The 16621-nt window shown below is 40.4% G+C and overlaps 1 protein-coding gene across 2 annotated transcripts in view; it reads right to left on the minus strand.

Moving 5' to 3' along the window:
• Positions 1-271: 271 nt before the first annotated feature.
• The window catches only part of TIMP2 (TIMP metallopeptidase inhibitor 2), a 29645-nt gene continuing 13295 nt past the window's right edge, over positions 272-16621 (minus strand). For both annotated transcript variants that reach the window (XM_070937675.1, XM_070937676.1), the window contains exons 2-5: positions 8651-8751; positions 6858-6966; positions 4844-4968; positions 272-2814 (exon numbers count right to left, since the gene is read on the minus strand). In XM_070937675.1, the coding sequence (XP_070793776.1) occupies positions 2617-2814; positions 4844-4968; positions 6858-6966; positions 8651-8751 (533 nt within the window). In that variant the 3' untranslated portion in view covers positions 272-2616. The remainder of the gene's footprint in view (positions 2815-4843; positions 4969-6857; positions 6967-8650; positions 8752-16621) is intronic.

A 16621-nucleotide genomic window follows, 5' to 3' on the forward strand; every position in this document is an offset into this window, starting at 1 on the left:
TCACTCAGATAATTGGTAACTCCAACTTTGGATTGGGAAGGGAAGGGAACATCAAGGACATGGGAGAAATACTGAAAATAAGGGGAAATTTAAAACCCATTGATGCTGGGGCTACGAAGAGGAAAAGGGGTCCTCCGTTAATTTGCCTGCATTCTTCCATTCAAATCTTCTGGTTTGAGGTTAAGAGGCCCTGCAGGAATATTGGCCGCCTGTCAGAAGAAACAAAGTGTATGCCATCCAAAAAGAGCCTGTTTCCATTTTCTTTGATAATACTGTTTATTGTCCGGAGACTCAAGTGTCCACATACGAATTATACAAAGCGTCAGAGACATGCACAATCTGCTTGTCTATTCAGCAACTTTCATGTGTTCCCAGCACAAGAAAATCTCAGCTTTCAGAATCCAACAACAACAAAAACAACCCACCCCATATTATTCTACCCACCAAACAATCTTCCCACCCCAGCTGCTCCCCAAAAAGCTTTAAATTACGGCAGCAAGTTAACTTATTTTTTCATACTCACTAAGCAAAGATTTGAAAATAATGTAAACTCTTTTATTATTATTTTTTAAAATATTTTCGAATTGCTGGCGTGGAGGGGAAACTGTTCTGTTATGGGTGCTTTAGGGAAAGTTATGTGTGACACTAAAACCCACAGCTATAAATTAAGCCAATTGAGGAGTCTTTTATATTGTTTTTTCATAAATAGGTCTTTTGCAGGGGGGGTTTTCACACGACTACTTAAATGGCCAGCTTAGTTTGCCTTTGCTGACAGGCTGGGAGCTGCAGTTTGGCTAGCAAGAAGCAGTCACGTGTTACTGCCATCCTCCAGTCTCTGTAAAAAACTTACACATGCTGCAGGAGAAACCAGAGAAGACAGGAACAGAATACTGCTTCCGCTGGCATTCCGCATGAGGGAAGGAACATTGTCCTCCGTACATTTTGACATTCTTCCCCACTGTATGTTAAAAGCTTCCAACGCAGAACCCCTTTACAAAGTAATAAGTGCAAATCTAACAGCTAAACAAGGACATTAAAAAAAAAAAACATAATAGAGGAATGATACAACTGATTGCTGAAACAAACTGAAAAAAATTAAAAATCAAAAAGTATCAACAGAGAGAAAGAAGGTAAATGTCACATAGGATATAACCGTACAAGAAGTAAAACAGGAGTCTTATACTGGACTGAACAGATTTTTTCCTTTTTCTTGTTTTAAAAATATATTGAAATCAACAGACTGGCCCAGTATGACATCTTTAAATTCTACCTTGATGAACAGCATGAAAAGGCCACAGGGGGCAGGCCTGGCTAAGAATAAGTGTGAGTGTCCTTCAGATCTAGATCTGAGAATCCCAAAAGGGGGGAGGGGGGCACACAGAGCTTAGGGAAATTTAGGAAAGAAAGGACAAGCTCAGAAGGGGGAATGGATGGGTTGAATTGAGTAATACTCCTTTTCAAACAGTGGAGGGTTTTGTCATTACTCCAAAGGAGCATTTATAATCACAGTTTAATAAATGTGTGTGTGTCACTGGCCAGCTCTCCTAATCACATATTTGGGAAGAGAACATAAATGTTTGCCGCCATCTGCGGAATTCTTGTTGCAATAATTAGTTTCTCCATTCAGCAAGTCGCAGGGCTTGGAACTGTTGGTCTGATTAAAAATCATTCTGTGCCAGGAACTTTGGAGGAGCAGGAGGAAGATGACAATTCCTTGGTCTACAAAGTTCCAAAATACTAATAGAAATAGCAAACCTTACAACTGGCTGAGAGACATCAGAATTACATTAATGGCACACATATGAAAAAGGTGGATCAAGCATATGGAGTAAGTCCATATCCTGAAACACTTTTTTAAAACTGAAATTTGACAATTCCAGATACAAAGCTAAAAGCTGCATATATCTCCCATGTCTTCCAGGCTATATATATTAATTTAGTAACATAATTACCTCCAATTTTTGCCCCTGAAAGAGGATACTGTCTCTCTCAGATAGTCAATTTTCAAAAGGTTGCTTAGTCCTTGGAAGATAACACAACTCTTCTCTTTGCCAGTGCAAAAGGATGCCCTGGACTGATGGCACCACTACCACTTTTCATGGAGCCCAAAATGCATGTTTAATCTCAGCCCACCACATGTGTCTCTGTGTATGTGTCTAAGAGAAAGGAATGACTCTAAAGTAGTAAGTGGGAAATAATTTCATATGTGGAAAGAAGAAGGGTTTTGACCCAGGCAGAAGGTGGGAGAGTGGGAAAGAGAGGGTTTACGAGTTGTCTTCACAAGGAGGGATGTCTCTCAAGACAGTAAGAACCTGGTAGGCCTGCTACCCAGAATCAGAGACAAAAACCTCCCAGTCAATCATACTGTTGATACTGTCTTCCTCCATTATACCTTGGCTGAAATCCATAGAGTAAGAAGACACTCACTGGCACAGCACTGGAGAAGAAGCAGAAGAAGCAACGTATGAATGGCCTCAACATCCCTTTCCTTAGCACTCTCCACCCACCACTATTGGCCTGCCCATAAGATTTTATTTTCATGCTGTTTCCAGGAAGTGATGTCAAATGTGGACCGATCTAATTCCTTGCAAGCCATACTGCCGGTGCCAAAGGAACTCAAGGATCCTCAATGTCAAGGAACTCCTGTTTAGGGGGAGCCACTCCACGGTACCACGCACAGGAACCATCACTCCGCTTGATGCAGGCATAGTGTTTTGCCTGCCGCCCATTGATGTTCTTCTCCGTCACCCAGTCAGTCCACAGACACTCGTCCTGAGCAGAGACATAGCAGGGGATGGAGGGGCAGCGGGAAATCTGCAGAGAAAAAAATACCAATAACTTCATGATTTCCTAGCATTACGATTGAAGATCTGATTAACCCTGCTGGCATTAGATTCAGGTTCCATGTATTGCAGCATTTTGGACCAAACAGCTATCTTGACTATATCTTGACTATGAGCTATCTGACAGGTTAGCATGCAAGACGACTAGCAAGACAATACCATCAGTATGGAATTATGTGCATTTTAAAGTGCCTGCATTGGTTATCAGTAGGCTTCTTGGTCCAATTTGAAGTGTTTTAAAGCCCTGAATAATACAGCCTTGGACAGGGTGTTGGACTAGAACACTTCCAAGATCTCATTCAACTGCAAGGTCTTGAGCAATACCTTGCCAGAAAGGAATCTGGTATGAATGAGAGCGAACAGGAATTCTGCTTAGTAATCTGTGCATCATTCACTAGCAGTAGTCCAGGCACTGTTTGCAATTCTGGAAGCAAGTTAAATTTGTTTCATGTCAGCCTGCCTTCTGAATTAAGATTCTGATTTTTGGTACTAATTACCATGGCCTTTTTGTTTTGTTTTGAGGCTGTACATCACCCAGATCCTTGGGGATTGGGCTGGGTTAGGAGTTCCTCAACTGAATAAATACTTTAGTCTGCCAGTGCCTCCAAGAAAGTAAACTAAAGAGCAAACAGGAGCCATTGACTAAAAGAACATGCTTCTTCTGCTCCTTGAAGTTGAAAGGGTTCAGGCCAGGTTACAAGTTTAAGCTGGCACTGACTACACTCACAGATGACCTGTGGCAAGAGCAAGATGGTGTAATGTGACCATCCTCACTCTTCTTGACGTATCAGCAGCTTTCAATATTAGCGATCATGGTTTCCTTCTGCACCAGCTTTGGGAATTGGATGGGGCAGTACTGTGCTAAGCTGATTCTGCTTCTGGAGTCAATTCCAGTAGGGGTTGATGGGGCGAGGGGATTCAGCCAATGGTCTCTACTTTGTGGGGCACCCCAGGCCCAGTTCTCTCTCTTCTCCTATTTAACATCTACATGAGGTTCTCGGTGAGGTGATCATTAGGGATTGGGAAGCTTTATAGCTCCATGCCGAGCTGCCTGAACGATGCCCTGGGTGTCCTGCCCCCAGTGCATGGAGACTGTAAGGGTCGAGATGGAATGCAATCGGCTTCAACTCAAGCAAGACTGAATGGTATTGGGTATTTGGGTCTTCTGGAGAAAAGGTTTTCCCACTGCTGGCCTTGGTGGCATTCCCTTTGTTCAATCGGGGGGGGGGGGGGAGGAAGTGTCGGTAGCAACTGTGGCCAGAAGGGCCTTTGCACATCTTAGAGTTGTGAGCCAGTTGCACCTGCTCCTGGATTGGGAGACTTTGTTTACAGTCACTTATGCCTCATGACCTCTTTTCTGGATTGCTGTAATGCGCTTTACAGGGGACTGCCCTGGAGCATTCAGAAGCTTCAACTGATGCAGCATGTGGTTGCAATGAGCAGTAAAAGGTGTTGGATGCTCAATGCATGTTAACACCACTGCTACAGTATGTGAGTGGCATTGACTGCCAGTGTGCTTCCAGGTACAATTCCAGGTGTTGGTTATCACATTTAAAGCCCTTCATGGCTTGGGGCTGGGTTAACTAAGGAACAGTCTTCTCCCAAATATTTCTACCTGCCAATTGAGTCCAGCGAGTTAGGCGTATTAACTGTCCCATCAGCCAAGGAATGTTGGCTGGCAGGGAACTAGGAGATGTGCCTGCTCTGCCATAGCCTCTGCCCTCAGGAAAATTCTCCCTTCAGAGAATAGGAAGGCCTCGACCTTGTAAAGACTTGGTTGTGTGCCTGGGCCTGGGATTCTGAGTGAGTTAAGGGCTCAGTTTCTTGACTGTATTAACATCCATGGCAATAGTTCTACTCAATGACCATACATGTTTATTTTGTATTGTTTTAATTGATTTGGTTTTACATTTGATAATGAATGTAAGCCACCCCAGAATCACTTGTTAAGATGGGCAGTTATAGAAATCAAATAAACAAGTAAATAAATTTGGATTTACCTTGCATTCACAGCCCATCTGGTACCGCTGGTTGAGACTCTTCTTTTGGGTGGCACTAAGGGAATCCCAAGGAACGATGAAGTCACAAAGGGTGATGTGCATCCTGCCATTACCCTCCGATTTCCCTGAGAGAACAAAGCAATTATGAACAGCAGCCTGCAAGCCAGAGGGCATTTTCCTGATTATTTCCAGAGTTAACTTATGCAGTGGTCACCCTCTTAATTTGATGGGGAAACCTAAATTGTAAATGAGAGTTAAAACAAACATTGATTTGTAAGTAATTGAACTCTCTTGACACAGCTTCCAATCAATTGGGGGAGTGAGGGTGGCAGCTAGTAGGCACCACTGGAAATTTGCAGATCACACTTTAGATTCATAAAATGGCTGCCCTTATGGGGAAACTGAACATTCACAAAATGGCTGCCACATTGGGCATCACCTATTGTAAAATAACTATTCCTCAAAGCAAATTGGCAAATCAACCAATCCCTGCTATTCCAGTTTCGTCTCCCCACCTAACTGAAGCCTCTAACAATCAGCCACTTTTTCTTATAAGTCCTGCTAAAAGATACAGGACCAACATATATTTGTGGAAATAAAGATGACGTTGAAAGCTCAGGCTATGATGTGTAGTATGCTCATTTCATATTCATCTTTTGAAAAATAGAATAAAATTAATATATATACTCTAGTCCATGTTAGGCCATGAAATAATGTTATCCATTTCTGGCATCTCATTTTAAGGAGATTGAAAAACTGGAATATGTCCAGAGAAGAGTAAGTAGGATGATAAAGGAGCCAAAAGGCAAATCTCATTAAGAACATTTCTTTGTTTAGCCTATAAACACAAGCATATGTGGCAAACTGAGATTATGGCAAAATGATGATGCATGTAGAGTGAAGTTTCAACATAAATTTCACAGTTATATTTTGGTGTCCCAACAAGCACATATGCCACAGATTTTGCATCATGACATGTGGCTGTGTGTTGCATCACCCCTCCATCCTTTGCTGCCCTCACCAATGACAATGCCTGAAAAAAAGAAAATTATGAGCAATTGATAGCAAACATTACATGTCTGACAAGCTATCATGAGGAAGACGAAACAGAATTATTCTATTCTTCTAGAAATAATGGGTGGAAATTGCTAGGGAAGCAGATTTCAGTTAATCATCTGAAGACATTTTGCAACTTGGAGAGCTGCAGGGATTTAAGATGAAGCTGGGCAGCCCCCAATTGTGGATGTATTATAAGATCCTGGGCTATGAATCTTCTAGAAGCCTGACACCCTGATAAATTAGCCATCAATGGATAGACAGACATAAACAATATCTACAGACTATGCAACAGAAACAATCAACAAGCCAAAAAGGGAACAAAAAGACCAAAACACTTCCTCACCAGCAGTCAGATCCAGATGAGCACAGAATAACTCCAAAATTAACATCAGACCAACAATCAAGTAAACAATACCCCAATCAAAGAACTGCCAAATAAACAAACAGTAGACAGCCCAACCAAAGAACCTCTAAGACCACCCCCACTAGCACTTGACAGGGCAAGACACTAAAATATTAACAATATTAACAGAGCAAACCCTACACTACTAGCACTGATGATGTTATCCACAGTTGGGGTAATGAAACAGCTGCAAGAAAAAGCCCAAGCTCAGAGAACACCAAGGACCCCTCACTAATTCCTCCTTGAATTGAGCAGGAAACTGAACAAGAGTCAGACTAGGTTCCTGTTTATTACTTTATTTTCTAAGAAACAGCCAGTCAAACACCACTGCAAAGTCCTAGTACGGTAGCAAGTTGCCAAAGGTACATCATCAAATTTGAAGTTGCGTTTCTTACTGCAAAGCTAATTGTCAGAAATATTTTGTGTACTTACAGTGATATGGTGCTGGTAAAAAGTAGGTTTGGAAAAAAATTTTTGTCTTTCATACCTCCATTTCATTGCCTTTCTGTTTCTTACTCCTTTTCTAGGCTTTGAAATTTTATTATGCTTTACCTGCAATGAGATATTCCTTCTTGCCACCAACATCCAGTGTCACTCCACACACTGCTGAGGAGGGAGCTGTGAAGATGAATTCAATGTCCTCTTCTGGCCCTTTAAACATCTGAAAGGGAAAGAAGCAAACCCAAGAGTAGAGATCAGCAACCTACCAGTTAATATTTAAAAAAAAATACAATGGAACACACCCTTTAGATATTTTACATGCACAAATCTTTCCTCATGCTAATCATCACGTCAGATATGTTTCTGGTACAGCCTTTTCAAACTGGTACCCTCCAGATGTGCTGTTCTCATTCCAGAAATCCGCGCTAGAAACTGTAAGAGCTGGCACATTTGGAGAACATCAAGATGGAGAAGACAATTCTAGTGTTTCCAATGTTATTCCAAGTTCTTTCCCAAACACAGTCAAAAGAGAGTAATCAATGTTTTCACAATTTTCTTTAATCCTTTGACCGGCATGTATATTTTTCCTATATTTTTCCTATCTATTTCTCCTCTTGGAGAAATGAATCCATATGCCAATAAAATGTTGTCACCTATTTATTTTTAAAAGGCCACCATTAACCATTATTACAACAAGGGGATTCACAGATTGTGTCAAGCCATAAATTGTGATTTAGAAACTAAAGTTGTGGTTAATGTGGTATGTGAATTCTATCATTCGAGATGAGATCTTATATCAAACTTATTTCCATTTTACAAATGCTAACTTTATGTTTAGGGATATTTTAAACATTTATAAAGTAATAGATCATTAATAAATCTGGCAAATGGGATGTTGCACTGAGACCTATGATCAAATTATTTTAGTGTAGAGATCTGAGGTATGGAAAAAGAGCATTTGTTTCCAATAGCTTCTCCAACAGAGGGAGAAGCTTTTGCAGATGACATGCAGGGAAACCAAAGTAACATTAATGGGCCAATTCCAAAGAAATTCCAGAAACAGGAAACCAAAACTGCTCTTAAAGGCTGCTTCTTCCATACTAGTTTCAGTGTCTCTAGGATACAGAATGATAGCTCTTCTGCTCTTCTTTCATTCAATCAGTGTAGGAATAGAGTGCCAATTAGATCTAACTCTAACTTATGTCAAACCCTTGATTCATTTGCTTTTGAGTGGTTTTTCAATGTTTTTACACTATCAGCTAAGACTAGGCTTTTCTTTCCCTTCGTCTTTCTTATTCTTTTGTTATCCTAAGTATTCCTGACTGGTAAACTAATAATATTTTAATTGTTCTAAACAGGGCAGCTGGAATTCTAAAATGAAAACAAAACATAGAAAATTTGTAGCATTAAATAGCACTAACAACAGGTTTATAGGTTCTCTGCAGTTTCACTCTGAATTGCTGTTGCTCTTCTTTGTGTGTATGTGTAAGGCTACAAAGGCAGTCCCCAGGTTCAGAAAGTAAGGACTATCTCCGAATACAAACAGGCTGCCTATTGCTAAAAATGGCAGACGGTGGTCTTTCTTCCTTGAGCTGATGAAGTGCTGAATCCATGCAATGCTTTCAGGAACCACTGAAGCTGTGCATTTTTAATACATAAGCCTGTTTTCAGCCATTTTCAGCAGTTCCTGAAAGCATTTTGCAGCTTCAGCAGTTCATCAGCTCAAGGAAGGACAATGTCACCCCCCTTTTTTTAGTAACAAGCTGTCCGTTTGTTAAGTACAAGTTCCGACTTCCATACAAGTTTGAGTTAAAGACGGCGTTAGGAACAGAAGTCATTCTTAACCTGGGGACTGTCTGTATACACATAGCCAAAGCTAGGGTTCTCATGTAGCTGTTTGTTACCTTTATCTGTTTGATCTCATATTGGATGCGTTTGATGGGGTTTCCATAGATGTCATTCCCAGAGTCCACCTCTTTTTCAGAGACAGCCTTTGCTCTGATCACTGAAATACAAAGAGACAAAAGAAGTTGGAAAGATGCAATGCCAATGATGAATCCAACCATTCCAAAGCAGAATACAAATAATGTAACCATGAGTCTCACTCTTCTTCCTTCTCCTTATAGTACTCGGCAGCTATTCTCACAAGCAAAACCTGGGGTTATTAATCCTGGGGAGAGTTTCTGTTGCATGCTGCTAACAAAAAAGCCTTTTGCCCTTTTCTGCTCTTTCCTTTCTGCAGTTCTTTGATTATAGACTCCTTCAAGCTTGCAACAATATTTGAAATGCCACCTTGTTCTATTTATTTCAGAGATAAGGATAATGTCTGCATTATCTGCAAGCAGCCTCCAGGAACAAAGAAGATTACTTTAACTAAAATGTGCTGCTGTAAGAATACTGATACGAGAAACAGAGGTTAATAGCTTTTCTTGTCAAATGGATTTGCTATTAAAACTCAGGTCTCTTCATCCATAATGAAGCTAAACACATTGAGACTCGACTCAGATGAAAATATTTTGCATTCAGACTCTTTGTACATAAAATCTTCAGGCTATTGTGGATTTGGGGTGGGAAGAAGGAGAGAGTTTGATTTCAGTAAAGGGAAGAGGTGAAAAGCAGGAAAGAAGATACCTTTTATTCAAAGACTTATCAGGCTATCATACTAGGCTGAGACCAAGCAAGACTGCACTCACTTCCACACTAGGACTGGTTTATTGTGTCTTATTTTCTTAACCAGAGTTTGTTAAAAACCACAATTTGCTTTGTTTGCACAAGAAACAGCCATTAGCAATCTCAGTTGTGCATAGCAGGCATGGACTGAAATCAGCTTGGGATCTCCTGGTAATATTTAAGAGTACAGGTAGTGCTCAACTTACAACCACAATTGAGCCTCAAATTTCCATTATTAAACAAAACAGTTGTTAAGTGAATCATGTCTCATTTTACAACCTTTTTGCCATGGTTGTTAAGCAAATCACTAGTTGTTAAATGAATCATGTGGTCATTAAGCGAAACTGGCTTCCCCCATTGTCTTTGCTTGTCAGAAGCTCCTTAGGAAGATTGCAAACGACAGCCCTGGGATGCTGCAACTATCATAGACATATGCCAAGCATCCAAAATTTGATCACATAACTGTGGAGATGCTGCAATGGTGGTAAGTATGAGTACAGAGGTAACAAGTCATTTTTTTCAGTACCGTTGTAACTTTGGTCATTGAACAGATGGTTGTTATGTCAAGGGCTACCTGTAATTCCTGTTTTTAAACTGCCTAACAGTTCTAACAACTAAGCCAGCTTGTTGTTTGTTTCATCTAAACTATCCATTGAGAAAGTTAACAAAAAATTGGCTTTTTGTATGAAAGGATTGTGATCTGAAAACCATTTGTTAAGCTCAGAATTCACTCAAAGGCATCTTATTTATTTTAAGCTAAATTTTGTATCCGGATACAGTGGGGCCTTAGAACTAAACAACATAAAACACTGATGAGATTTACCTCTGCTGAAATCTGTCTCAGACCACCTATGGTTCATAATAGAAACTTTTTTTGCTTTGAGTTCCAATTATATTACTGGATTTATAAGGTCAACCACTCAGATCATAAAATAGCAAAACGATGATCCAAGATGAAACCAAATCTTGCTGTGCAACATTGTAAGAGCAGTGATTGGCAGTTTTCCCCTGGCTGAAATCTGAATGCCACCAACTGCGTGCAAAGCTGTCACCAACTCCCATACAGAACACATTTCAGACAATCCCAACAAGATATTCCAGCTAATCATTTTCCCCTTACAAAGATTGTTGACCTATTATCCTAACAATGGTTAAATTGCAATAGTTTCTCTGTATTAACTGCAAAGTTGTGGCTGCCAGGATTTGCACAGCTCAGATGCTGCCTCTGTATAAGGATTCTTGGGCCTGAAGTTGAAAATAAGAGTTAGGCCTGAGTGAATGTGTTGACGTTGTGAAATGCTGTCAGGTACACGGTGGCCTAGAGGTTAAGATTCTGGACTCGTCAACAAGAAGGTTGGCAGTTCGAGATCCAAGTATCTTGTGACAGGGTGAGCTCCCGTTCTTGCCCCAGTTCCTGCCAACCTAGCAGTTTGAAAGCATGCAAATGAAAGTAGATAAATAGGTACCACTTCAGTGGGAGGGTAATGACATTCCATTCAGCATATATATTCATGCTGGTACATGACTACAGAAACATCTTTGGACAAGGCTGGCTCCCTCAACTAAGAAACAAGATGAGCATCGCCCCCTAGATTCGGACACAACTGGACAGGAGAAATCTTTAGCTTTTTCTTTTTTTTTTAAACACACACATAACTGTTTCAAAGTTACTGATAATTTATCTATTGGCCACTAGGTGGCATGAAATAACTATGGTAGTTTTTTCTGTATGTCCTGAGTGCAGAGATGCTGGATCAGTGTGAGCTTTATGCTCTATGCCTAGGTCATATCCATACCAGTAAACATTCTATGATGGAATTGATTTTTTTAAAAGAGAATGTTCCATGTGTAGAGAACTGAAAAGCCAGGGCCATTGGAAGGGAATTCCCAGTTGCTCAGGCCACATACCATAAGTTAAAGAGGGGAACCTTTTCAACCATCCTTTCAATTACATACATTAGAGATAGGCTCATCAATTTCAGAGCTTCAGCACCCTCTAAATCAGGGGAGCCAAACTCACGGTGTCATGTGACATATCTGGACTATTTTCCCCTTTGCTAAATAGGGTGTGGCTGTAGCCAGCACATGACGCATCTGGCCCAGGGGCCAGGAGTTTGACAGCCCTGCTCTAAATTGTTTTTTCTCCAACTTAGCAATTTTAAGATGCGTGGACTCCACCTATCATGAATTCCGAGAGTTGAAGTGTGAGATTGCCAAGTTGGAGAAATATTGCTCTAAATCAAGTAACCGATCACCAGCTTTAAAAGCGGAGGGGAGGAAGCAGCTGCACTTCAAGGCTCCCTTGCAGAAAAATGGTACTGCAGAACATCCAAGTCCGGTGAGCCTGATGGAAAGGGGTGGTTCACAGCAGGTCTAGTGGGCCAACTGTAGCCCAGTAGATCACTGGCCCCAATCGTAATCACATTATCTCAAGCCTCCTTCTCTATGGGGCATGGATTCTCCATACAGATTTGGATCAGTTTTGGCTTGTCTCAACAGCAGAATGTGTGAAAGAGAGACATATCTCAGCAAATGGTAGTGGTGCATCTTTGAACCACAGTAAGGAGGTTATGTGGATCAGTCTTTCCATACATTAACCACCAACAGACTAACCACTAACCACAGACTGAAGACCATATAAGTAGAAGCTAATCAGGTATACCACACCTAATCCATAAAAAGCACAACTATTCATACACTGAAACTGCCAAAACAATCCAATCACTGGGTATAGGATGTGTCAATATAGAAATGCTGTATATTGCATAATACTTAAAATTGTTTGAGGAAAAAAGCTCTCTTATTTCTCTGCTGTAAATGAAGATTAACAGTTGAGGCTTCTTCTTTAATGTCTCTGGCCACTTTTTTAGGGGGGGGGCATGGGGGCTTAACTTACCAAAGCCATCCTCTTGTCTTTTCTATCATTTTCTCTTGCAATTATAAGGGACAGGTTTTAAAATACACTCCTAGGTGTCAGAAGCTGAACTATAGATAACTGTAGTAGTGTTTTGTAGAAAATTATATTGTAATTTTTCAGTTTCATCAGCAGGAACTCACAAAATCCTATAGTGACAAATTCCACTGTTAAACTGTTCAACATGCTAAGCCTGGTGTTTTTCATACACATGTTGCCAACCAGTTTAATTAGGCCTACATTCCAGAAGAGCAGCTTATGTGAACTTATTGCAGGCAGCAAAAACAACGGAGACCCTTGGCATCATAAACACTGTTTCAGCTTTCATGAAGTCAAGAGTCTGCTTTGTCAAATATGCTGCCACAATATCTTGGTTAGTCTTCAGTATACCACAGAACTTCGCTAGTTTTACTGGATATAGAAGGTTTGTGTGTCTGTGTGTGTGTTAAGCTTGACAGATTTTCCATGCGCTGTTAAAAACAGTACAAAACTGACTCAGCATTCCCACTTAGAAATAAATTTTCCATATATAGCTGTTTTATTGAAAACTAAATGTTTGGTCCAGCTAGGGTAGTAATGATTCAATGTGCACATTCCACCAAGCCAAAAGGTGGTTTGGTTTTGGCTTAGTGTTTGTGTAAATCTAGCCTTCTGATTTGTCAACCAGTTATGATGATTTAATACAATATGTGAGGCCCAGCAAATTATTGTTGAAATCCAACCATAGTTTAACATAAAATGTGAACCCAACCACTGTCTACTTTAACTGAAGTAATTCTCCAGAGCTTTAGGCAGGGATTATTTCCAGCCCCCTCATTCATGATAGGAAATATCATGTACTGAATGTGGCTCAAATAGAAGCAAAGTATATACGTACCTATAGCTGAGCAATAGTTCATTTTCACTATGATTGCCCAGAAGATTCTAACATAGTTCTAATTAGGCGATTTGCAATTTCCAAAGTTTACTCTTAATATTATGCTCTGGCTTACTTAATCTTACTAAGTCTTGGCAATGCTGGTTGCTCCTATATATTGCCAAGGATGTTTAGTATACCTGTCAACATTCAAAAATATCTGCTTTCCTCTCCCTTGCTGATACATTGGTGAGAAAGTGGTGTCCAAAATGGAGAAAGGTGATATGTATATAAAGGAACTTGGGGAAATGAAGAGGTTGCGCAGAGGGCACACAACAGAAGACAAAGGGCTGCACAGAGGCTAGCTGATGAGCAAAGTAGGGCTCAGGTGAACACTTGTCAACAATACCCAAACACACTTCCTTCCTCCCCACCAAAAGCAGGCCATCTAAAATTGCCTCTAAGAGAATACACAGATGACAAAGCATTACAGATTTTACACACCTTGATATGGGACAGGGTTGATTTAAGGAGGAAAAGATTACTTTTAAACCAGTACATCTAATTCTTGGGTTACATCTACTCCTATCTTTGTGGTTTAGAGAATCTGCATGACATACTGTTCCATATCCCCATGATCCAATTAGGTACATATAAAATGGAAAAAAGGTAACTGAGATGAGAAATATTTCATTTGCTCACAGCTTCTGAAAACATTTTCTCAAGTGTAAGTACAAGGGCAGTTTTTTTTCAAAACAGAGTTTGCTTTAGTTTCAGTAAAATCCTTGATGACTAGTTGGAATTTATTTGTGGTCTAAAATGCAACTTGTAGGCTTCCTGCTGGTCACTCAATGAATCAGATCCACTGGATACTTTCCACATTAAAGGCACTTACAAATAAGCTAGTACTTACATGCATGCATTGTCCTATTGAAAATATTATTTTATTAAACTGCTCAATTTGGAATTAAATTATCCCTTATAGCAGGATTTTGACAATCAGTTTCAGGTTAATAGTTCTCAGGGATTTCTTCTGCATTTATTACTAGCTATGTGTTTCAAGCATTCTATAGCAGGGAGGAAGGTAACTTTGATAGAAACGTGCACAATCCATTACCAGAACAAGGGGGTAAAAGAAATCACAAATCCACAAAAAAAATGCAAGAGGCTTAAACAGACACATTTCCAATTTACAGAAATTATGAAGGGAGAGACAATACAGCACAAACAGACTTGTAAGGTTCTGTAATTATATCAATTCCTGATAGAAGTAGTTTTAGCCTTCTTTTGAAGTTGATTTCCTGGCCTGGTCAATCTGGTGGTATCACCTAAGAAAAACAAATATGCTTCCCAGTTTTAGGGCTCTAGAGTATAACTACACATCTGGTACAGCCATCATCAACTGTAGTTCAGAGTCCCATTCCCCCCCCCCGCCCCTTTCTGTCTCTTGAAACTGCCTGTGGCCTGACTTGGATGCCTTTGGTCTGGCTGAGACAACTGTGTGACAGCAGCTGAATTTTTAGGCCTAGCTAATAGCTATGGCTCCAGGCTTTTCCACTCACGTGCCACTGAATCACTGTCAAAAAATGCAACCTCGTAGAAAGAAGATTTCTGTGCTGAACAGAGTGGCTTTGTAGAAGGGAATTTGCTGCTTTGGGTTTTCTTAGCCAAGTTCTGAGGGAGGAGTCTGGGAGGAAGGAGGCAGAAATGGGAGAGAGGCAGAGAGAGAATTGAGGAGCATATATATTTGATTCCTATATACAGTGCATTCAGAAAGTATTCAGACCCCCTTCACTTTTGTCAATTTTGTTATGCTGCAGCCCGATTTGTTGAAATTCATTTTTATTTCATTAATCTACACTCAGTACCCCATAATGACAAAGTGAAAACAGAATTTTAGAAATGTCTGTAAATTTATTAAAAAGAAAAAACTGAAATATCACATCGGCATAAGTAGTCAGTCCCTTCACTCAATACTTTGCTGAAGCACCTTTGGCAGCAATTACAGCCTCGAGTCTTTTTGGGTATGATGTGACAAGCTTTGCACACCTGGATTGGGGGATTTTCTGCCCATCTTTCTTGCAAATCCTCTGAAGCTCAGTCAGGTTGGATGGCGAACAGCCATTTTCAGGTCCCTCCAGAGATGTTCAATAGGGTTCAAGTGAGGGCTCTGGCTGGGCCACTCTAGGACATTCACAGAGTTGTCCCTAAGCCACTCCTGTGTTGTCTTGGCTGTGTGCTTAGGATCGTTGTCATGTTGGAAAGTAAACCTTCGGCCTAGTCTGAGATCTTGAATGCCGAAGGTTTTCATTGAGGATATCTCTGTACTTTACTCCATTCAGCTTTCCCTCAACTCTGACCAGTCTCCTAGTCCCTGCTGCTGAAAAACACCCTCACAGCACAATACTGCTACCATAATGCTTCACTTTTGGGATGGTATTGGACAGGTGATGAGCAGTGCCTGGTTTCCTCCAAACATAACATTTAGAACTGAGGCCAAACAGTTCAATCTTGGTTTCCTCTGACCAGAAGAATCTTGTTCCTCACAGTCTGAGAGTCCTTCAGGTGCTTCTTTGCAAACTCCAAGTGTGCTTTCATGTGTTTTGCACTAGGAGAGGCATCTGTCTAGCCACTGCCACAATCCCAGATCGGTGAAAGGCTGCAGTGATGGTTGTCCTTCTGGAACTCTTTCCCATCTCCACACATGACCTCTGGAGTTCAGTCAGAATGACCATAGGTTTCTTGGTCGCTTCTCTTACTAAGGCCCTTCTCCAAGTTTTACTGGAAGAGAAGCTCTTGAAGAGTCCTGGTTGTACAAAACTTCTTCCATTTGAGAATTATGGAGGCCACTGTACTCTTAGGAATCTTCAGTGCAGCAGAAATTTTATTGTAGCTTTCCAATAATTGCCTTGCAATAATCCTGTCTCTGAGTTTTGCAGGCAGTTCCTTTGACCTCATGGCTTTTGCTCTGCTACAATATACATTGTCAGCTGTGAGGCCTTCTATAGCGAGATGTATGCCTTTCCAAATCATGTTGAATCCATTTAATTTACCACAGATGGACTCCAATCAAGCTGTAGAAACATGAGAGCAACGATAAGAGAAATGGGAGGCATCAGAGTTAAATTTCATGTGTTGTTGCAAAGGGTCTGAATACTTACTATATGTCAACGTGATGTTTGTTTTTTTCTTTTTAATAAATTTACGGACATTTCTAAAATTGTTTTCACTTCGTTATTATGGGGTACTGAGTGTAGATTATTGAGAAAAAAATGAATTTCAATTGTAGAATCAGGTTGCAGCATAACAAAATTGACAGAAGTGAAGAGACTCTGAATACTTTCTGAATAAACTGTATACATTTTGTGCCACCATAAGAAAAGAAGATTCTTGGTTTTAAGGGGTGGTGGTTAATGCCTGATTAAGAAGGTTTCT

This window comes from Pituophis catenifer, unplaced genomic scaffold, assembly GCF_029215685.1.
Source record: "Pituophis catenifer annectens isolate HBS135680 unplaced genomic scaffold, rPitCat1.0.hap2 SCAF_2, whole genome shotgun sequence".
Lineage (NCBI taxonomy): Eukaryota > Metazoa > Chordata > Lepidosauria > Squamata > Colubridae > Pituophis > Pituophis catenifer.